This window comes from Salvelinus namaycush, chromosome 34 (assembly GCF_016432855.1).
Source record: "Salvelinus namaycush isolate Seneca chromosome 34, SaNama_1.0, whole genome shotgun sequence".
Lineage (NCBI taxonomy): Eukaryota > Metazoa > Chordata > Actinopteri > Salmoniformes > Salmonidae > Salvelinus > Salvelinus namaycush.
In genome coordinates this window covers 29,510,966-29,534,303 of record NC_052340.1, presented here as the reverse complement: position 1 = coordinate 29,534,303, position 23,338 = coordinate 29,510,966, and the positions used below count along the sequence as shown (strand labels likewise).

At 42.1% G+C, this 23,338-nt stretch overlaps 1 protein-coding gene and 1 long non-coding RNA gene across 2 annotated transcripts in view; one reads left to right on the top strand and one right to left on the bottom strand.

Annotated features, from left to right (window-relative positions):
- LOC120028475 (chloride channel protein 2-like) overlaps nt 1–23,338 on the bottom strand; it is a 63,146-nt gene that overhangs the window by 17,589 nt on the left and 22,219 nt on the right. The window contains exons 8-13 of the mRNA XM_038973680.1: nt 22,800–22,925; nt 14,500–14,584; nt 11,932–12,033; nt 10,792–10,876; nt 8,637–8,792; nt 536–605 (exon numbers count right to left, since the gene is read on the bottom strand). Coding sequence (XP_038829608.1) covers nt 536–605; nt 8,637–8,792; nt 10,792–10,876; nt 11,932–12,033; nt 14,500–14,584; nt 22,800–22,925 — 624 coding nt within the window. The remainder of the gene's footprint in view (nt 1–535; nt 606–8,636; nt 8,793–10,791; nt 10,877–11,931; nt 12,034–14,499; nt 14,585–22,799; nt 22,926–23,338) is intronic.
- LOC120028766 lies at nt 2,647–4,542 on the top strand. Its single transcript, XR_005473529.1, has 3 exons — nt 2,647–2,973; nt 3,273–3,405; nt 3,515–4,542. It is a non-coding gene; the product is annotated as an uncharacterized LOC120028766 (long non-coding RNA).

Sequence of the window (23,338 nt, the reverse complement as noted above, 5' to 3'; positions counted from 1 at the left end):
ACTCACAAGACTGAATAGCATATCCACAGGGTTAACATTATTGTTGAAACACACAAGTTGTTAATGAGAGAGTAACATATTGGTACACAGACACTCACAAGACTGAATAGCATATCCGCAGGGTTAACATTATTGTTGAAACACACAAGTTGTTAATGAGAGAGTAACATATTGGTACACAGACACTCACAAGACTGAATAGCATATCCGCAGGGTTAACATTATTGTTGAAACACACAAGTTGTTAATGAGAGAGTAACATATTGGTACACAGACACTCACAAGACTGAATAGCATATCCGCAGGGTTAACATTATTGTTGAAACACACAAGTTGTTAATGAGAGAGTAACATATTGGTACACAGACACTCACAAGACTGAATAGCATATCCGCAGGGTTAACATTATTGTTGAAACACACAAGTTGTTAATGAGAGAGTAACATATTGGTACACAGACACTCACAAGACTGAATAGCATATCCGCAGGGTTAACATTATTGTTGAAACACACACATTCGCACACAATTCTTACCAATGACGAAGACAGGCATGAAGGCTCCACAGGGCACAGGCATGGTCATGGCCAGAGCAGACATCCAGAACTGAGACAGACAGAGACAGAGTCACACAGGGAACAGTGTGGCATTTCAATAAGGGAACAGGACAATCTTTAATTTAAAGAGATGTTACCAGAAGTTTTGGAAACTTTTTTGACAGTTTTTCTGAAAGTAGCGCAAATGCGCCAAAAGTGGTCCCCGAAAATCACGTACGGTGTCACATACAGTTGAAGTCTAAAATGTACATACACTTATGTTGGAGTCATTAAAACTAGTTTTTCAACCACTCCACAAATGTCTTGTTAACAAACTATAGTTTTGGCAAGTCGGTTAGGATATCTACTTTGTGCGTGACACAAGTAATTTTCCCAATAATTGTTTACAGACAGATTAATTAACTTATAATTCACAATATCACAATTCCAGTGGGTCAGAAGTTTACATACACTAAGTTGACCGTGCATTTAAACAGCTTGGAAAATTCCAGAAAATGATGTCATGGATTTAGAAGCTTCTGATAGGCTAATTGACAGCAGAGTCAATTGGAGGTGTACCTGTGGATGTATTTCAAGGCCTACCTTCAAACTCAGTGCCTCTTTGCTTGACATCATGGGAAAATCAAAAGAAATCAGCCAAGACCTCAGAAAAAAAATAATAGACCTCCACAAGTCTGGTTCATCCTTGGGAGCAATTTCCAAACGCCTGAAGGTACCACGTTCATCTGTACAAACAATAGTTCGCAAGTATAAACACCATGGGACCACGCTGCCGTCATACCGCTCAGGAAGGAGAGGCGTTCTCTCGCCTAGAGATGAATGTACTTTGTTAAGAAAAGTGCAAATCAATCCCAGAACAACAGCAAAGGACCCTGTGAAGATGCTGGAGGAAACAGGTACAAAAGTACCTATATCCACAGTAAAACGAGTCCTATATCGTCATAACCTGAAAGGCCGCTCAGCAAGGAAGAAGCCACTGCTCCAAAAACCATTAAAAAAGCCAGACTACGGTTTACAACTACACATGGGGACAAAGATCGTACTTTTTGGAGAAATGTCCTCTGGTCTGATGAAACAAAAATAGAACTGCTTGGCCATAATGACTATCGTTATGTTTGGAGGAAAAAGGGGGAGGATTGCAAGCCGAAGAACACCATCCCAACCATGAAGCACGGGGGGTGGCAGCATCATGTTGTGGGGGTGTTTGCTGCAGGAGGGACTGGTGCACTTCACAAAATAGATGGCATCATGAGGAAAGAAAATTATGTGGATATATTGAAGCAACATCTCAAGACATCAGTCAGGAAGTTAAAGCTTGGTTGCAAATGGGTCATCCAAATGGACAATGACCTCAAGCATACTTCCAAAGTTGTGGCAAAATGGCTAAGGACAACAAAGTCAAGGTATTGGAGTGGCCATCACAAAGCTCTGACCTCAATCCTATAGAAACATTGTGGGCAGAACTGAAAAAGTGCGAGCAAGGAGGCCTACAAACCTGACTCAGTTACACCAGCTCTGTCAGGAGGAATGGGCCAAAATTCACCCAACTTATTGTGGGAAGCTTGTGGAAGGCTACCTGAAACGTTTGACTCAAGTTAAACAATTTAAAGGCAATGCTACCAAATACTAATTGAGTATATGTAAACTTCTGACCCACTGGTAATGTGAAGAAATAAAAGCTGAAATAAATCGTTCTCTCTACTATTATTCTGACATTTCACATTCTTAAAATAAAATGGTGATCCTAACTGACCTAAGACAGGGAATTTTTACTAAGATTAAATGTCAGGAGTTGTGAAAAACTGAGTTTAAATGTATTTGGCTAAGGTGTATTTAAACTTCCGACTTCAACTGTATTTGCAGATATGTGCACCACGTCATTAGTCTTTTTCTTTGTCTGATGTGTGTACATGTGCATGGAATTTGCACTGAGCCATTGGGCCCACCCTTCAACCTCATTGGGTAACGCTTGGTAGGCCTGGGCCAGCCTTCTTCTTTCACTGTGCAACCTCATTAGACCTGATCACATGATTGTGCCTTCTCCGGAAAAAAATGCCATGCACGTAGCTCTCTTTCTCTCACTCACTCACTCAAGCCGGCCATAGATTGGAACTGGCCTACCTGGTTAAATAAAGCTGAAATAAAATAAATGTAAAGAGGTAGCTTAATCCAGCCATAACTCTGCTAATAATGTAGCTAGAATGCTATTAATAATGTAGCTAGAATGCTATTAATAATTAATACTATTAATGATGTCAGGCCCGAAAGAGAACTATATCTAAATATTGAATTATAGGGTCGTTCATGAAAGACAAAGGCAGAAAAATTATGGATACCGGATGTTTTTCCGAGATGGCCTCAAGGATGAGAAACCTTGTTGCCTCATCCAGTCCATAAAAGTAATCTTCGGTCGAAAGGTAAGAGACTAAGCTTTAGCATTAGCTAGGCTAGTCAACAGTTTGTGTAGCATGCTTTCAAAGCTAACGTAGATAGCTAGCATTAATGGTAAATGCATCATACTGTCCATCTAGCTAACTGAAATCTGTTTCAAAATGGGAAATCACTCTACTAATATCTGTATGTTGTGTATTTTTGTAGCTGCATAGAATCTCTTATTGCCTGGCTAAAATGGTGACATAGATGTTTGTAACTACCAGTGTCTAGCTAGCTGGCTAGGCTATGTTTACAACTGGTTGTCTTTAACTATATGAAACAGTAGTAAAGGGTGTCAAGGACCTGAATTCAACAGTGTGGAAGATGCTACATTGCATTATGTCAAACATGCTTGCCATCGCCACAACCTGGACTGGTGCAGGGGATAAGGCCTGTTCTAAAGACTATGCTTCACAGTAAGTTTTGTTATTATTAAATGTGTTACTTTTAAGTAAATTTTTTTAACTCGTTGCGTAAGACCTTGTGCAATTGAAATGTAACTAAATGTTCATTCTTTGTGTATAGGAGCCATTAGAAAGAACCCTGCAACCCGGGATGCCATGGACGATGGGTCCAGATTCAGGTCACCCTTTACCTGAAAGGGGCGTCCGATTGAATGCGGGAGAAGGCGGTGCACAGGGGAGAGGGATCCGCTGCAGTGAGGATTCAACATCAAGTCTCCGACCACCTATCTCAAAACCAGCCCACTTTAGTCTTACGGACCAATGCAATAGTTATGTCACCTAACTCCACTATGTAGATATACTTTAATTATAATTCTATGCTGCTACTGCACTGTAGTTATTCCACTCTATGCACAAACAATGTCCATACTACATGCCTATAGGTCTTTTTTTCTTCTTCTTTTTTGTGTACTTTTACAATGTCACTTATTTTATTCCTTTACTATGTCACTTTGAATACTATGTCACTTTTGTTGCGATTGCACTGTGTGATTTGACTGGATGTATTTGTTGTCACCTGTTGATCCAGGGAACATGGACTGGCACTCTTCATCTGATCATTTACGCACACATAATCATTTACAGTTGTTGTACATACTTATTTTAAATCACAAAACGTTTTTTAAATGGACATGGCATCCAATGTCTTAAATAATACAAATATATAAATATATTTAAAAAATACTGGAAAAATGTACGCACGCCGCTGGGGTTACAGCATGTCACTGAATTGCCATAGAAATCCTTAGTCATATCTTGTGCATATAATTTTTGACAGTAAAGAACCTGATTGTGAACTGGGCTTTGTTTGTCATGTCATAGCCATGTTTTGTTACTTTAAAAGGATGTGTCACTGTTATGCTATATTTGTAATGGGGAAGGGATACAACAAAAGAGAAACAATTAGTGATGCATTTTCCAGCAAAGATTCTGTGTTATTACATAGCAACTACCATATCTGTTTCCAGGTAACACTGTGGGCTAGTTGGGATGTTTAAAGGTATTTAACAGTATAACTAAAGATAAACAGGTAATGTTGCATTTTCCAGCACTGATTCAGCGTAAGAGACCAAGAACGCGCCAACAAAAAGGCCCACCTCGCTTCTAGTCCTTAGGAAACTTTGCAGTATTTTGCTTTTTTAATGTATTATTTCTTACATTGTTAGCCCAGAAAATGTTATGTGTTATTACATACAGCCGGGAAGAACTATTGGATATCAGAGCGGTGGTAACTCACCAGCATTACGACCAGGAATACGACTTTCCCGAAGCGGATCCTTTGTTCACACCAGCCAGGGCATTTGAACTGATTCCAGAGGCCGACCCAAAACAACGCCGCCAGAGGAGAGGAATTCAGAGCGGTCTTCTAGTGAGACTTAGGAGGTGCGCACACCACCCACTTCTTCCAAGTATATTACTCGCTAATGTTCAGTCCCTAGACAACAAAGTTGACGAGATCAGGGCAAGGGTTGCTTTCCAGAGAGACATCAGGGATTGTAACATATACTGTTTCACGGAAACATGACTCTCTCAGTGCATCGTGCTGACAGGAATTAACATATCTCCGGGAAGAAGAAGCACGGGGGTGTATATTTCATGATTAACGACTCATGGTGTAATTGTAATAACATACAGGAGCTCAAGTCCTTTTGTTCACCTGACCTAGAATACCTCACAATCAAATGCCGACCTTATTATCTCCCTAGAGAATTCTCTTCGGTTATTGTCACAGCCATGTATATCCCTCTCAAGCCGATACGACCTAAATTATATTGGCATATCGACTGTAGCACTCGCGCTGAAAAAAAACTGGACCATTGTTGCTCTAACTTCCGGCTTTCATACAAGGCCCTCCCCCACCCTCCTTTCAGCAAATCAGACCACGCCTCCATTTTCCTGCTCCAGCAGGTATATCTCACTGGTCACCCCCAAAGCCAATTCTTCCTTTGGCCGCCTTTCCTTCCAGTTCTCTGCTGCCAAAGACGTGAACGAACTGCAAAAATCACTGAAGCTGGAGACTCATATCTCCCTCACTAGCTTTAAGCACCAGCTGTCAGAGCAGCTCACAGATCACTGCACCTGTACATAGCCAATCTGTAAATAGCCCATCCAATTTATTTATGTATCTTGCTCCTTTGCACCCCAGTATCTCTACTTACACATTCATCTTCTGCACATCTACCATTCCTGTGTTTAATTGCTATATTGTAATTACTTTGCCACCATGGCCTATTTATTGCGTTACCTCCCTTATCCTACCTCATTTGCCCATGCTGTATATAGACTTTTTCTTCTGTATTATTGACGGTATGTTTGTTTATTCCATGTGTAACTCTGTGTTGTTGTATGTGTCGAACTGCTTTGCTTTATCTTGGCCAGGTCGCAGTTGCAAATGAGTACTTGTTCTCAACTAGCCTACCTGGTTAAATAAAGGTGAAATAAAAATAAATACAAATTTTGCTCCTTCCTTCCTATAAGCAGAAACTTAAACAGGAAGTACTCGTGCTAAGGACTATTCAACGCTGGTCTGACCAAGTGGAATCCACGCTTCAAGATTGTTTTGATCATGCGGACTGGGATATGTTCTGGGTAGCTTCTGAGAATAATATGGATGTGTACACTGAGACGGTTACTGAGTTTATCAAGAAGTGTAGAGAATATCTTGTACCCACTGACTATCAAAACCTACCCTAACCAGAAACCATGGATAGATGGTAGCATTCACGCAAAACTGAAAGCTCGAACCACCACATTTAACCATGGCAAGGTGATGGGGAATATGGCAGAATACTAACAGAGTAGTCATTCCCTCCGCAAGGTAATAAAACAGGCAAAATGTCAGTATTGAGACAAAGTGGAGTCGCAATTCAATGGCTCAGACAAGAGAAGTATGTGGCAGGGTCTATAGACAATCACGGACTACAAAAGGAAAACCAGCCACGTCGCGGACACCGACGTCTTGCTTCCAGACAAACTAAACACATTCTTTGTCCGCTTTGAGGACAACACAGTGCCACCGATGTCGCCTGCCACCAAGGACTGTGGGCTCTCCTTCTCCATGGCCGACGTGAGTAAGACATTTAAATGTGTTAACTCTCGCAAGGCTGCCGGCCTAGACTGCATCCCTAACCACATCCTCAGAGCATGCACAGACCAGCTGGCTGGAGTGTTTACGGACATATTCAATCTCTCCCTATCCCAGTCTGCCGTGCCCACATGCTTCAAAATGGCCAGCATTGTTCCTGTACCCAAGAATGCAAAGATAACTGAACTATCATCCTGTAGGCACTCACTTCGGTCATCATGAAGTGCTTTGAGAGACTAGTCAAGGATCATATCACCGCCACCTTACCTGTCACCCTAGCCCCACTTCAATTTGCTTACCGCCCCAATAGGTCCACAGACGATGCAATCGCCATCACACTGCACACTGCCCTATGCCATCTGGACAAGAGGAATACCTATGTAAGAATACTGTTCATTGACTATAGCTCAGTATTCAACACCATAGTACCCTCCAAGCTCATCATTAAGCTCGAGGCCCTGGGTCTGAACCCGGCCCTGTGCAATTGGGTCCTGGACTTCCTGACAGCCCGCCACCAGATGGTGGGTAACAACATCTCCACTTCGCTGATCCTTCAGAGCAAGCCTTCTTCTTCATGAAACAGCAGAGGGAGCACCCCCCTATCCACATCAACGGGACAGCAGTGGAGAAGGTGGAAAGCTTTAGGTTCCTCAGCGTACATATCACTGACAAACTGAAATGGACCACCCACACAGACAGTGTGGTTAAGAAGGCGCAACAGCGCCTCTTCAACCTCAGGAGGCTGAAGAAATTAGGCCTGTCACCTAAAACTTTTACAGAAGCACAATTGAGAGCATCCTGTCATGCTGTATCACCACCTGGTACGGCAACTGCACCGCCCACAACCGCAGGGCTCTCCAGAGGGTGGTGCGGTCTGCACAACGCATCAGAGGGGGCAAACTACCTGCCCGCCAGGACACCTACAGCACCAGATGTCACAGGAAGGCCAAAAAGATCCTCAAGGACAAGAACCACCCGAGCCACTGCCTGTTCACTCCGCTATCATCCAGAAGGTGAGGTCAGTACGGGTGCATCAAAGCTGGGACCGAGACTGAGAAACAGCTTCTATCTCAAGGCCATCAGACTGTTAAATAGCCATCACTAGCAAAGAGAGGCTGCTGCCTACATACAGACTTGAAATCATTGTTCACTTTAATAAATGGAACACTAGTCACTTTAATAAAATTTACATATTTGTCATAAATCATCTCATATGTATATACTGTATTCTATACTATCTACTGTATCTTAGCCTATGCCGCTCTGAAATTGCTCATCCATATATTTATATATTCTTATTCCATTCCTTTACTTAGATTTGTGTGTATTAGGTATTTGTTGTGAAATTGTTCGATATTACTTGCTAAATATTGCTGCACCTTCGGAACTAGAAGCACAAGCGTTTCGCTACACTCGCAATAACACTGGCTAAACACGTGTATGTGACCAATAAAATTTGATTTGATTTGATTGCATAGAAATTACCGTCTAGTTAGCAGTAATTAAGGCCAGCTGCCAGTGTGATCTAATAGATCTATGTCAGTAACTCTACACCCTACGCTGCTTTCACACCTATCACACATACATACACACACACACACACTGGGGATTACTAAAATAGTACCTCTATTGAGAACAATGGGCACAAACACAAAGTTAGTGACAACGTCAAAATATATGCCAGAAATACTGCTACATATACAGTAGGGGGCTGGACACACACACACACACACACACACACACACACACACACACACACACACACACACACACACACACACACACACACACACACACACACACACACACACACACACACACACACACACACACACACACACACACACACACACACAGAGAAAATTGGCTGTGTCAACCTTGGAAGTGACATTGGAAGAACAGAGGGGTTGGGATGGGACAGCACCACCAGAGGAGTGAAAGTAAAGGTGTCTGATTTTAGGACAGAAGAGAGAGGAGAGAGGGATGGGACAAGAGGACAAGACAGGACTTTTAAGCAGTTTTGGATAGGAAATTGTTTCTTTAACTCCTGTCCTTCAAGACCACTAACAGGAGAAAGGTTAGGCTCCTGTGTGCCTACCTTCATGACGACAAAGAGGGTGAGGGTGACGAAGACGTTGACCTGGGGTTGTTTCCAGGCCTGAGAGTTGCTGTCGCTGTCAAACTCCTCGGGTATGCCCTGCTTGGACCACGTCTGGTTGTCTAACAATGTCTCCAGGGACTCCATCTGGGTCAGCTGCATGGGGGAAACAGGAAGTGACATCATATCAGACAGATGGAGACCTAAAGACAGCAGGCATTTATGTAATTTTTTATATATCCCATATTGGTCCCAAGCTCCTACCCAAAGCATTGAAGCAGATATGAAAGGATTGGATAGGTATAAGTCCCGTGTGGCTCAGTTGGTAGAGCATGGCGCTTGCAACGCCAGGGTTGTGGGTTCAATTCCCACGGGGGGACCAGGGTGAATATGTATGAACTTTCCAATTTGTAAGTCGCTCTGGATAAGAGCGTCTGCTAAATGACTTAAAATGTAAATGTAATGTAATGCAACACAGCAAGAATTATTCCTTTCAGAGATCAAGGAGAAGCTATTACATTAGTGCTATCCCAATCTACATGAAGTGCTAGGGGATAGGGTTGCAAAGGGTCATAAATTTCCGGAATGTTTTCAGAAATTTTCCATGGGAAGTTAAGCCCGGGAATTTGGTGAATTTTGCTTAAATTCATCAAAAACTTTAGCTTGTAACAGTGAACTTATTGTGGGATACACAAGGCAATTCGAGGTCTTGTGTCATATTTTGGTTAAACTTTCCCCAATTCAATGGAATTGCAACCCTCTGCATGCACAGTGCATTCTTCCATCACATGTACAGCTGATTCTCAAGATCTTGCACACTAATGAGATGCTATTGAGCCCACACTACTATACTGTCTGAGCCAAGGACTACATATTTTCTGGTTTTGATTACAATACTGGGTGGGGTGAATATATTTTATATGACATACATGATTTTTTGTTAACTAGTAAATAGTAGCCTCCAGCAAAGTGTTTAAATCATTTCTAACTTTTAACAATTTCTGCTAGTTAGTTTTTGCTACCATGTGGGTTTTAGCTTGCTTGCTTGAGCCTGCTCACTGAGGAGTGTTAATTCACCTGTTTCCATACATGTTTCATTTAAAAAAATGTATCTTACAAAGGAGTTGTTTAATCTAACTGCTTAACTATTTATCTGTACATGGAATTGTATTTTTTTTTTAAACTCATTTCTTCTAATCTTTATGATTTTTTTTATTGTTTAAGCAAAAAGAAAAATTGCAGTTTAAACGTTAAGAGACTAAATCTATTTGTCACATCCCTAGAATCAACAGCAGAACTGCACCAATAGTTTCACTCCCCCTCTCATTACAGAGAGAGGGGGGGGGGGGGGGGGGGGTAGGGAGGCAGGAAAACATAGGAAGAAAAAAATGAGATGGAGGGAGAGACTGTGCCTCTATGTAAATGTGTGATTGTGTGTTAGGCCGGAGGACCCGCTGAATTTTCTGCTGTTAATTGTTTTAATTTCACAGATGAGAGGAATTTAATCAGAGAGGCATCTACATTAGTCACCCCTAAGCCATCTCTACAAGCGCACACACGTGTAGACACACACACACCTCCATCCTCTCTCTCTCGCTCTCTCTCTCCTCATATAATTTAAGCCAAATGGCACTGCTCTCATCTAACACTTGCAATGAAGCTGCATGTACAGACACACACACACACACACTCACACTCACACACACAGTCTTGTACAGCTAACTTTGTGGGGACACACAATTCAGTCCCATTCAATATCCTATTTTCCCTAACCCCTAACCCTAAACCTAACGCATACTTTTACCCTAACCCAAACCCTAACTTTAACCCAAAAACCTAACCCTAAAACGAACCCTAGCTCCTAACCCTTAACGTAATTCTAACCTTGTGGGGACTAACAAAATGTCCCCAGTTGGTCAAACATTTTTTGTTTACTATTCTTGACACACACACACACACACACACACACACACACACACACACACACACACACACACACACACACACACACACACACACACACACACACACCGGTCACATAACCAATAGACACAGTACGTATCTGTGTTTCTAACTATCAACTCTCCTCTGATTTCACCTGTGTTATCCACAAAAACCCACTGGCCATGGTTTGGAAGGGTGGAACTAAACTAACCTTGGCTGCCATGAACTGTCCGAAGCCGGGGGGAAACGTTAGCGTAGACACAAGCAGAGTGACCAGGGCTGGGTACAGCAGACGCCTGAGAGGAGAGAAGAGGAGGGAGGGAGGGAGGGTGAGAAGAGAGAGAAGGAGGGAGGGTGAGATGGAGAGAAGAGAGAGTGAGGGAGAAGAGAAAAGAGGGAGGGTGAGAGGTGGAGTAGAGAGAGGGAGGGAGGGAGGGTGAGAGAAGAGAAGGGGGGGGAGGGAGAGGAGAGAAAGGGAGGAAGGGAGGGAGGGGGGTGAGAGGAAAGAGGGAGGGAGGGTGAGAGAAGAGAAGGGTGAGAGAGAGAGAGAGGGAGGAAGGGGGTGAGAGGAAAGAGAGAGGGAGGGAGGGTGAGAGAAGAGAAGGGAGGGAGGATAAGAGGGAGAGCAGAGAGGGTGTTTAGTCAAACTGTCCCCAAACCCTTCCCACAGCTGAGTGATATACAGAACATCACATTAATTTAGAAGTCGGTGTCACGCCCTGGCCTTAGTTATCTTTGTTTTCTGTAATATTTTGGTTAGGTCAGGGTGTGACAGGGGGGATGTTTGTGTATAGTTGTCTCGTCTGGGGTGGTTGTATGGTATAGGGGGTTTTGGTAGAGTGTATGGGTTTGTGTTGAGTGTAGGTGTCTAGGTAAGTCTATGGTTGCCTGAATGGTTCTCAATCAGAGACAGCTGTCATTCATTGTCTCTGATTGGGAGCCATATTTTAGGCAGCCATAGGCATTAGGCTATTGTGGGTAATTGTCTATGTGTAGTGTTTAGTGTCAGCACTATTTGTTTGAATAGCTTCACGGTCGTCTGTTTGTTGTTTTTGTTCGTTTGTTTCGTCTTCATAATAAAGAAGATGTCTTTCTATCACGCAGCGCCTTGGTCCACTCTGCCTCATTACGACGATCGTGACAGTCGGAGGATTGTTAATGCATCAGTCTGGTAGGGAGATGAGTAAACACCATTCATTAATAAACAGTTGTCAAGATGAATGTCTTCATTTATCTCTGCTGTGGAGAGATCTGCATCATTGGAGCTAAATCTGTGTGTGTGTGTGACACTGGGATACAGGTACTCTCTCTAGGACCCAGTAGGGGCCACTGTCTGATGTTGATGACTTACTTCTTCATGAGGAACTTTTTGATGGTCTTCTGGTTCCTGATTAACTGGACTATCTGTCTGTTCAGGCAGACAAACAATGCCCCGCCAAGACCACTGGCAATACTGTGGCGAGAGAAGGGAGGAGTGGGGAGGGAGGAGGGACAGGGAGAGGGAGAGATTAAAAGGAGAAAAAGACGGGTGTAGAAAGAGAGAGAGGCCAGTTTATATAAGCTTGTATTTTGTGGAAGTTACAGTAGGACAGAGAGGCAGAGTTTCTCCAGAACCAAGTGGTAGCAAAGCCTAGAGCTGGGACGATGAACTGAAAATTACTGACACCCGCATGTTCAGTGACTTTGCTACACAACGTTCTTGTAGAATGTTCTAAAATCATTATTTGGTCAATAGTAATAGCCTATACATTGTGTTGATTCCTGCTATGAAAGTATCTGCCTGTCCCGTTTCGCTGTCGGCTGCTGTGGGAAACTCTCACTCCCTCCCCCCATTATGCGAGGAGAGAGAGATGTACAAGTATACAGTGCATTCGGAAAGTAATCAGACCCCTGGACTTTTCCCACATTTTAAAATTGATCAAATAAAAAATGATCCTCATCAATCTACACACAATAGACCATAATGATAAGGCAAAAACATGTTTTTAGACATTTTTGCAAATGTATAAAAATAAAAACATAAATTCTTTATTTAAATAAGTACTCAGACCCTTTGCTAGGAGACTTGAAATTGAGGTCAGGTGCATCCTGTTTCATTTGATCATCCTTGAGATGTTTCTACAACTTGATAAGAGTCCACCTGTGGTAAATTCAATTGACTGGACATGATTTGGAAAGGGGTCAAGGGGTCTAAATAGTTTCCGAATGCACTGTATGACCATTGATCAGTGTAGGCCGTAGTATGGTTTTGATGCGCTCGAAGAGCAGAACACGCCATTTTCAGTGGATAGAAATGGCCTACATCAAACTGGAAAGTTTTTTTTAGGACATTAACCTATATTTACTGATAGATGAATCAATTAGCCTACATGGCTATATAGCCCAAAATAAATCATGTTACCCATCAAAATATCAATCATGCATTCCCTGGATGTTAGATGAAATAGATGACTTTTTTAACCATAGGCTACCATCTCAGTTGTCCTACTTGACACTGGAAAAAACGTGTCTAAAGCCCTGCCCCAAAAACGCTAACTTTTTTGTTTGTCGTTGTATTTACTGTTATCAAGCAAATAGTTACATTTATCACAATATGGATTTTGTTCATATCACCCAGCTCAAAGTTCCCCCTCAGTTACAGCCAATTACTGTATATGAATGCTCATAAATTCATGTTCCTGAATAATTAAATATGTCAAATACTCCTGAATAAATGATGAATAGATGATATTTCACAGTACCCCTCCAGGTTTCCCTTATCTTGGGGGGAATGGAACTGTCAGTTGGGTAGTGATCAACTGTGGTGAGAATTGTAGAGAAGTAGATAGGATAGCTCTCCTAGGGTTAGTGTGTATGTATGTGCGTAGGTTAAGAGAATGTTATAAAAGGAACATCTTTGTATATGCACGACAGAGCTCTCGCGAATAAAATTGGATTTGACTAATTGTGAGTTGGGAATTCTGTCTGTTTCATTTAAACCAGAACTTTACACACTCTGGGTTGCAGACCTATAAAGATAATTGAAATTTATGAACATTGATTACAAAATTCTACAACACCTACTTTCCCAAAAGACATCAAGGCAAGGGAGAGGTTACCAAAATACACACCTACAGGGGCGTGCGTGCGTGCACACACACAAACACTCTCTCTCTATCTCTCTCCCCTATAGAAGTGTGATAAGACTGCTGTTTTGTTTGATTGTGAGTCAAAGCTCCACTCCTCAGATGCTGAGTGGGAGGACATCCTCCAGACAAGAAGGAAAGAGGAAAAAAAAGAGGGGGATTTTCTTCTCTTTGGGAGCCCACGCAGTTAAGCACAGGGCTCGTCTTTCATCTGAGATGGAAATAGAGAGAGAAAGAGAGGGGGCTCTGGTACTATTCAGTTCTGTGGTAAGCCCGGAGGCTACGCTACCACGGTAACAGCAAGCTAAAATAAGACGTCCTAAATGCACCACCTCACTGGCTGAATTATCCATGTTAGGTGACTAACGTCAGGAGGCTATCCTCCTGTACACCAGCTTTCACTGGCTAACAGAGGCAACAAAGAGCTCACTGGCTAACAGAGGCAACAAAGAGCTCACTGGCTAACAGAGGCAACAAAGAGCTCACTGGCTAACAGAGGCAACAAAGAGCTCACTGGCTAATAGAGGCAACAAAGAGCTCACTGGCTAACAGAGGCAACGAAGAGCTCACTGGCTAACAGGGGCAACGAAGAGCTCACTGGCTAACAGAGGCAACAAAGAGCTCACTGGCTAACAGAGGCAACGAAGAGCTCACTGGCTAACAGAGGCAACAAAGAGCTCACTGGCTAACAGAGGCAACAAAGAGCACACTGGCTAACAGAGGCAACAAAGAGCTCACTGGCTAATTGAGGCAACAAAGAGCTTACTGGCTAATTGAGGACAGCTTAGACTCACCCAAGGATAGCGAAGGCTGGAAGCTCCTGGAGGTCAAAGGGGAAGTCCTGACGGAAATTGGTTGGCAACACAGCTGTGATGGTCACTGTGTAGGAGGTAGGGATAGAGAGAGAAATAAAGTGATTAATCGTTATCAAAATGTTTTTAAAGGGCTATATCAGTGTTTCCCAAACTCAGTCCTGGGGCCCCCTGGGTGCATGTTTTGGTTTTTGCCCCAGCACTACACAGCTGATTCAAATAATCAACTAATCATCAAGCGTTGATTATTTGAATCAGCTGTGTAGTGCTAGGTCAAAAAACTAAACGTGCACCCCTTGGGGTCCTGAGGTCTGAGTTTGGGAAACACTGGGCTATATACAGTACAGACCTTACCTCAATGTTTTATTAAGGCAATATACAGTATACATAGCAAACCAAAATTGGTTCTATGAAAGTTCCCAGAACATTTGTTATGTAGTGGCAAATGTTCTCATAACACAAAGACTGTCCAGTTGTGCTGAGGATTATACAATGTTCGTATAAACCACTAGCCTGACAATGCAAGGATGTTACCAGAACACATACTGTATAGTCTGTTCTTTAAAGGTTTCCAGAATGTTTCATTAGGTTGTGGTAACAGTCTGGTGGGAACATTGTGGGGACATCACAAAAGATATGTGACCCGTTTCAGGAAACTAGGCGTATGTTGCGGGTCACTACTTCAAACGAGAGCCATTTAAATGTAATCTTTTTTTTAATCAAAATGTGTTTTAGCCACAGAGCCTAGTTGGTTTAGCCACAGAAAAAGCAAGCAACCTTCCCGCTAGCCATGATTGCTGGGATAATGAGTGGGCTGGACATGCCGAGAGATGAGTTCGGATTGGTCTGCCATATAGCACACTTCTGTCTATTTGAGCTGGTCAGTATGTGTAGGTAATCTTGTCTAACGCGACTTAAAAAAAATATATATTGCTTAGTAAAGCTGCATAAGTGTTGCTCTCCACTTTCTGGAGGACTGAGTTTTGAAATCAGTGGAATTAGAGTATGATAGCTAAGGAGATGGAGAAAACACCTGTCTCCGGATTACATCTTCAAACTAGCTACATTTTCAGATATTATATGTTCTATTTTTTGACAAAGTCATTTTCATTTCAAGTTAAAGTGCACTGTTAGCTAGCTAGCTAACGTTATGCGTATGATCTTATTATTCGTATCTCAGAGGCATTAGCTTGGCTAGTTATAGCCTAATGTTAGCTAGTTGGTTAGCTACCTGCAGATTCATGCACGGTAGTAACGTCATGAGTTGGGATTATGGTTCATTGTTTGGCTAGCTAGCTAGCTACATGTCTTAACAAAAGACTCCACTATGCAAGTATCCATTTCAATAGAATGTCACTGCGACAACTGTTGATAGACATAGCCAGTAAATTCGCTCTGGCTATCTACTCCGATTTCAAACGGGTAAGAAAGTCTAGCAGGCTAAATTTTCAGATATTACACGTTTCTTTGTGGGGATATGACGAGAGATAGGTTCCCTAAACACAAAATATGTCCAGATGTGATGGCATACTTACAATGTTTGCATCAGGGTGCACAAAACATTCCCTCAATGTTCTTTCTATGTTCCCAGAATGATAAATTACATTTTTTTAAGTCCATGGAGGTTTCTTTCATATGTTAGTGTTATCTTACTGTTGAGAAAGTTAGTTGTACAACAAACCATGTAGAAATTTGGAGTCACATGACAATATATTAAACATTTATTGTACAAACATAGTTTTTCTGTATCTTGTTGATCGACTCAAGTTGAGATCGGACCTGGGAGATTTTGAGTGTTAACCCTTGAAAAAATCCACTGAGCCACTGGGATGGGACTGACACCAATATGAAGCTGTTAACACCTTTACTGTGACTTCCAGGTTGTGGTCTTTGACTTTGCAAAAGAGAGGATAACAATCTAGAAAAACATTATCCTCTATTATTTCTTACTCTACCAATCTTCTTTATACACTCAGTGGCTAGTTTATTAAGTACACCCATCTAGTACCGGGTCGGAACCTCCTTGCCTCCAGAACAAACTGAATTCTTCAGGACATGGAAACGTTGCTTAATTGGTATCAAGGGACCTAACGTGTGCCAGGAAAACATTCCCCACACCAGTACACCACCATCAGCCTGTACTGTTGACACCAGGCAGGATGGGGTCATGTACTCATGCTACTTACGTCAAATCCTGACTCTGACATCAGCATGATACAACAGGAACTGCGATTCTTGGACCAGGTAATGTTTTTCCACCCCTCAATTGTCCTGTGTTGGTGATGGCGTGCCCACTGGAGGCGCTCCTTCTTGTTTTTAGCTGATATGAGTGGAGCCCGGTGTGGTGGACGAGGATCAACGAGTTTTGCGTTCCGAGATGCCGTTCTGCACACCACTGTGGTAATGCGCTGTTATTTGACAGTTTGTAGCCCGCCTGTTAGCTTGCACAATTCTTGCCATTCTCCTTCGACCTCTCATTAACGATCTGTTTTCGCCGCCAGGACTGCCGCTGACTGTATGTTTTTTGTTTGTCGCACCATTCTCTATAAACCCTATACGTTGTCAGGCTTGAAAAGCACAGGAGGCCGACCTGGCACCGACGATCATACCACACTGAAAGTCGCTTAGGTTACTCGTTTTGCCCATTTTAATGCTCAATCGAACAGTAACTGAATGCATCGGTGCCTGTCTGCCTACATGCCACGTCTGTAGGAGCGAACCATTTTCGTGTACCTAATACACTGGCCACTGTTGGGATTTTTATTTTTTTTCCACTACAAACTTCATTTCAGAAATCATGTAAAATTACTGCCTGGCAGATTGCGGTGAGATGTACATAGATGCGCATATGTTCTAAGACACATACTACTACTACTACTACTGTACTACTACTACTACTGTACTACTACCCACTGTACTACTACTACTACTACTACAACCTCTCCCTCAAAGTCAGCAAGACAAAGCAGCTGATTGTGGACTACAGGAAACAGATGGGGCGAGCACGCCCCCATCCACATTGACGGGGCTGTAGTGGAATGGGTCGAGGGCTTCAAGTTCCTCAGTTTCCACATCACCAAGGACTAAACACAACAGTGCCCCTCATAAGGTTGAAAAGATTTGGCTTGGCCCCTCAGATCCTCAAAAGGTTATACAGATGCACCATTGAGAGCATCTTGACTGGCTGCATCACTGCGGGTCCCGACAAAGATCATTGCAGCCCGTTCAGCATTTTTCATGCTGTGGTTGGGAGCGGGGGCGGTAACATAAATACACATACAGGTCCAGTTTTGGCCGTTCTGCTGCACTAGGTGAGAGAAGAAAATTCCTTCCTCCTATACCCCACAAAACTAGAAAAGTCCTAGTAAGCAAATTGACATTGAAAAAAAATCTAAAATATGTATTTTCCAGAAGTTGAAGTTAGGTTCATTTTAGAATCTGTGAAAGGTGAAAATACGTATTTCCAGACGTTGAAAAATACGTATTTTCCGGACATTAAAAAAACGTATTTTCCAGACGTTGAAAATATGTATTTTCTGGTCGTTGAAATCAGGTTCATTTTCAGTTTTGAATGAAAGTTGAAAAGGTGTTCTTTCCGGATTTAGAAAAAACATATTTTCAGTTTGTAATGAAAGTTGAAATTAGGTAATTTATTGAACCAAATCAAGGCTGGTCCAGACCCGACCAAATCTGAACCAAACATAAACGATTTTGATTGGTTCAAATTTGGCCTTCACCGGACCAAAAATCTATGTCAGAAATCAAGGCTGGTCTGGACTGGACCAAAAAAAGACGCCCAAAAGACATTGGTGTCAGTCCGTACTTACTGGGGTGCAGCTTACAGTGTCATCCCGCAATGGAATTTTATGAATGCCCATCCATCTGGTAGACCTATCATTTGTAAAACACCAAAAAAAGACGGACTGTCCGGAAAGGACCAGAACAAGACATTGGCGTCGGTCTGTGCTTACTGGGGTGTAGCCTACAGTGTCGGCCGCAATAGAATGTTATGAATCTATGTGGTAGGACTAACGTTTATAAAACAGGCCGTTGCATTGTCTTTATTAGTCCTGATTCCTGTGACTAATCAATTTGGCTATTTAAGCTCTGAATATCAGCTACACAACTTTTATCAAGAGTTATCCTCAGCCTATTTGCCATTTTTACACCCCCGGGAAATGCAGAAGTACGCCTTTTTTCTTTCTCCCTATGATCAGCTCGTCAAAAATGGGATGGATACAAACTTTAAACCACTGATCATGACAATTTAGCCCATGGGGTAAAACTCCTGGACAGCAGTTGTGTGAACCCTGAATGGTCATTCCATATTGTCCTTTTTACTTTGACCTGTACTGTTTTTAGGATATGGTGTTTAACATGTCAGCACATTTTTTATTTGATTGGGCGCCATTTAGGTTTAGCTATTTAGGTCATTTAGGTTAGGCTATTTGCGTCATTTAGGTTAGGCTATTTGATGGAAGAAACGTGTATGATGTAAAAAGTGTCTGTCTCATTACATTGTCATACATTTTATCTCCTGCATGTAGGCTACATAAAAGGCTGCATACTCTTTTCTCTTTCATAGGCTACATGATTTATGTTTGATAATTTTTTGACGGAACGTTGGTGGAGCGCCGCAGCGATGAGTCTCTCCAACAGCACCCTGGAGAGGCACACTGGGAATGGACAAGCAAAATATTTTGTGCCCTTGCCTTTGACAAAGTGGCCACTGCTTATCACAGTATGGCATCAGTGCTCACCTAAAAAGCCCATATGCCACTGGTTGAGAGAAATTGTCATTGTTTTTGGGAAGAAATATGTGAGGTGTTATGTGTTGTTGGAGGTTCTGCTTGGTCAGTTTAGCTCGGAAAATGCCATCTTCGTCAAGCTGCCACCATAATCCTGCCTAATGGGCGGGCCGGCCGGCCCTGTGCATATACTTCAGTCAAGGATATTCGTATTATAACTAAATTTGGTACACATGTTGCAAACATTGTCAAGACTCAACTTATGCAAGAACATTCATGGTGGTTCTATAACGGGCACATCTCTTGATCTATTTGACTCAGAATGATGACATTTGGCACACATGCTCAGGGATATGAGTCTAGCTAAACCACCCTATATCTCAGACACCACTGACCCGATATTGACGAAACTTGGGTGAATGATGCATCTTGCCATAGAGATCCTGCATATACAATATTACACTAATTAGCCCAAGGGGGGGGGGGGGGGGGGGCGCAATAGTAATCCACTGTAAGTTAGTCACACGAGATATCTCAGAAACTACTGGCCTGATTTTGGACAAAACTGGGGTGAATAATGCGTCTTGCCATAGAGCTCCATAATTTACTAAATTACACTGATTGGCCCAAGGGGGGCACGGCATCATTCATGGGGGAAGACATGTTCTCTGGTCTGATGAAACCAAGATTCAACTCTTTGGCCTGAATTCCAAGTGTCACTTCTGGAGGAAACCTGGCACCATCCCGACAGTGAAGCATGGTGGTGGCAGCATCATGCTGTGGGGATGTTTTTCAGCGGCAAGGACTGGGAGACTACCGTAATTTCCGGACTATAAGCCGCTACTTTTTCCCACGCTTTGAACCTTGCGGCTTATACAATGACGCGGCTAATTTATGGATTTTTCCCGCTTTCACAAGATTCATGCCGCCAAAAAACTGAGCACCGTCACATAATGTGACGTAAATCGAGCACGCTCAAACTTCCCATCATTCTGATTACGGTAGTTATTTTGTCACCCTCATCATGGCAAAGACACGGAGAAATGCATATGATGCAGCTTTCAATTTGAAGGCGATCGATCTGGCTGTTGGAAAAGGAAATAGAGCTGCTGCAAGGGAGCTTGGCCTTAATGAGTCGATGATAAGACGTTGGAAACAGCAGCGTGAGAAACTGACTTAGTGCAAAAAGACAACAAAAGCTTTCAGAGGAAAGAAAAGCAGATGGCCCGAACTAGAAAATGAGGCTTGGATGACAAGTGGGGAGAAATCCTTCACTAAAACGGGCCGCATGCGAAGAGCAACTTATGGTCAAGTCTGCCAGTGGGTCCTGACAGCGTGGAGCATTGTCAAAAAATAAATAAATCCACTATCATCAACGGGTTTCGAAAGGCTGGACTGCTGCGTATTGAAGAGGGCAGCATGAGCTCAGCGGGGAATTTGCCTCCGGATGAAAGTGACGAGAGCGACAATGAAAACGATCCAACATCGGATGAAGCAATTCTGAGGCTATTCAACTCCGACACCGAAGGAGATGACTTCAGTGGTTTCAGTGCACAGGAGGAAGATAGTGACCAATGACTTTCTTGGTAGGCTACTGTTTACTGCTATTTTTTTTAATTTTTGTTACAAGCCGTGTTTCGTTAAAGCCTATTTATTTTTGTTACAAGCCGTGTTTCGTTTAAAGGCCTATTTATTTTTGTTACAAGCCGTGTTTCCTTTAAAGGCTGTGTAAAGTTCATTTGTTTCAATGTACTGGTAGGCACCTGCGGCTTATAGACATGTGCGGCTTATTTATGTACAAAATACATATTTTTTTTTTAATTCAGTGGGTGCGGCTTATATTCAGGTGCGCTTAATAGTCCAGAAATTACGGTAGTCAGGATCGAGGGAAAGATGAACAGAGCAAAGTACAGAGAGATCGTTGATGAAAACCTGCTCCAGAGCACTCAGGACCTCAGACTGGGGTGAAGGTTCACCTTCCAACAGGACAAAGACCCTAAGCACACAGCCAAGACAACGCAGGACTGGCTTTGGGACAAGTCTCTGAATGTCCTTGAGTGGCCAAGCCAGAGCCCAGACTTGAAACCGATCGAAAATAGCTGTGCAGCGACTTCCCAAATACAGGTGTTCCAAGCTTGTAGCGTCATACCCAAGAAGACTTAAGGCAGTAATCGCTGCCAAACTACTGAGTAAAGGGTCTGAATACTTATGTAAATGTAATATTTCAGTTTTTTATTTGTAGTACATTTGCAAAAATGTCTAAAAACAGGGTATTAATGTACACATTATTTGTGTGTACAGTAGATTGATGACGTAATAAAATGTGTAAAAAGTCGAGGGGTCTGAATACTTTACGAATGCACTGCAGAACATTGTAGCAATGCTTTGAGAAATACTTCCATTATCGTTGAAGTTTGTTTTTAGAACAATTCTGGATCATCATGTCATAACCTTACAGAATCATTTTACAAGAGTCTTGCAAGAAGTTTGTTGTTATAGGTGTTAGTAGTAAGGTCTCCCTCAACATTAACTGAATATTTCAGGAATATTTCTTGTTTGTTGTTATAGGTGTTAGTAGTAAGGTCTCCCTCAACATTAACTGAATATTTCAGGAATGTTTCTTGTTTGTTGTTATAGGTGTTAGTAGTAAGGTCTCCCTCAACATTAACTGAATATTCCAGGAATGTTTCTTGTTTGTTGTTATAGGTGTTAGTAGTAAGGTCTCCCTCAACATTAACTGAATATTTTGGAAAGAATATTGTAGGTTTAAAAATTATTCTAAAGTTTCTTATTTAAAAGGTCAGACTTGATTTTCCCTAATGAAAAATGTATCAACCCATACAAAAATGTCCATTAATTATAATCCACTTATTAATTCACATTTCCTGTTGCTGCAAGATTATTTTCCTGCTGTGAGAAACTGGTCAAATTAAGATCCTATGCCTGGATAGGTGTCTCGGATATCCATTAATGTTAGTGAAATATTCCAGTGATGTTTTCTCAGAACTAATATAATTGAATGCAGACATGATTGCTGAAGAAGGTTTAGGGAACATTATTGGAATAATCATGTCATAATGTCACACTGTAACACACTGAAACTTTGTCACACTGAAACTTCATGAAAGCATAGTGGGAATATTCCCTGCTTGTTGTTATGCATGTTTTTGATAACATCTTCATCAACATTAGCAGAACGTTCACGTAATATATTCTCAAAGCCATTTCTATTGCTCTCATATTTTGTTGTGGCAGTATGTTTTAAAAGTACTTGTACATTGTGTTATTACATTACCTGGAAACCTAATGACAATGTTTGGGGAATGTTCTGCAGTGGTTGTTACAGATGTTGTGAACAACATTTTAGTGAACGTTATGAGAAAATTCCAAGTATAATACATTTTAAACACCTAATAAAAAACATTTGGTTATCAAAAACATTATTGGAATGGTCGATAAAACCCTAACTATAACATAAGTTAATGTTCTGGGAATGCTCCCAGTTTGCTGGGTACACATGTAAACATGTCTTACCCTCGTCTCTGTTCCACACGGCCAGGACTCTGTACATGAAGGCAGTGACGGTAGCAGCGAAGAACCCTCTCCAGTAGTTCCTCACAGTGAAGAAAGTAGACATTGCCTCAATACTGAACAGCAAACCTATCTCACACACAGGCACACACAAACACACACACACACACACACACACACATATTACTCAGAAACACACAGGAAGATAATTAGTAACTATGCCTCAATCAGGGGAGTGACGGGTGTAAGACTATTTCAAAGATAAATACACAACGAAGAGGACTAAAGGTCAAGAGGACTAAAAGTCAAGAGAGGACTATGGAAATAGTGTTTTTTCTGTAATAGGGAATTATTGATCAATGGGTCAGAGACATGGAATGAATTTGTCTAGGCATTGAGCCTGAAATAGGATACTTGTTATTTGGCCATTGGCCCAGTTTTATTGCAAGGAATTCTAATTGGTCAACCACAGGCTAGGGCTGGGTTATAAAACTACATCCTGTCCCTTTGTTCTGTGGAGAGAATCAATGAGGACAGGGGAG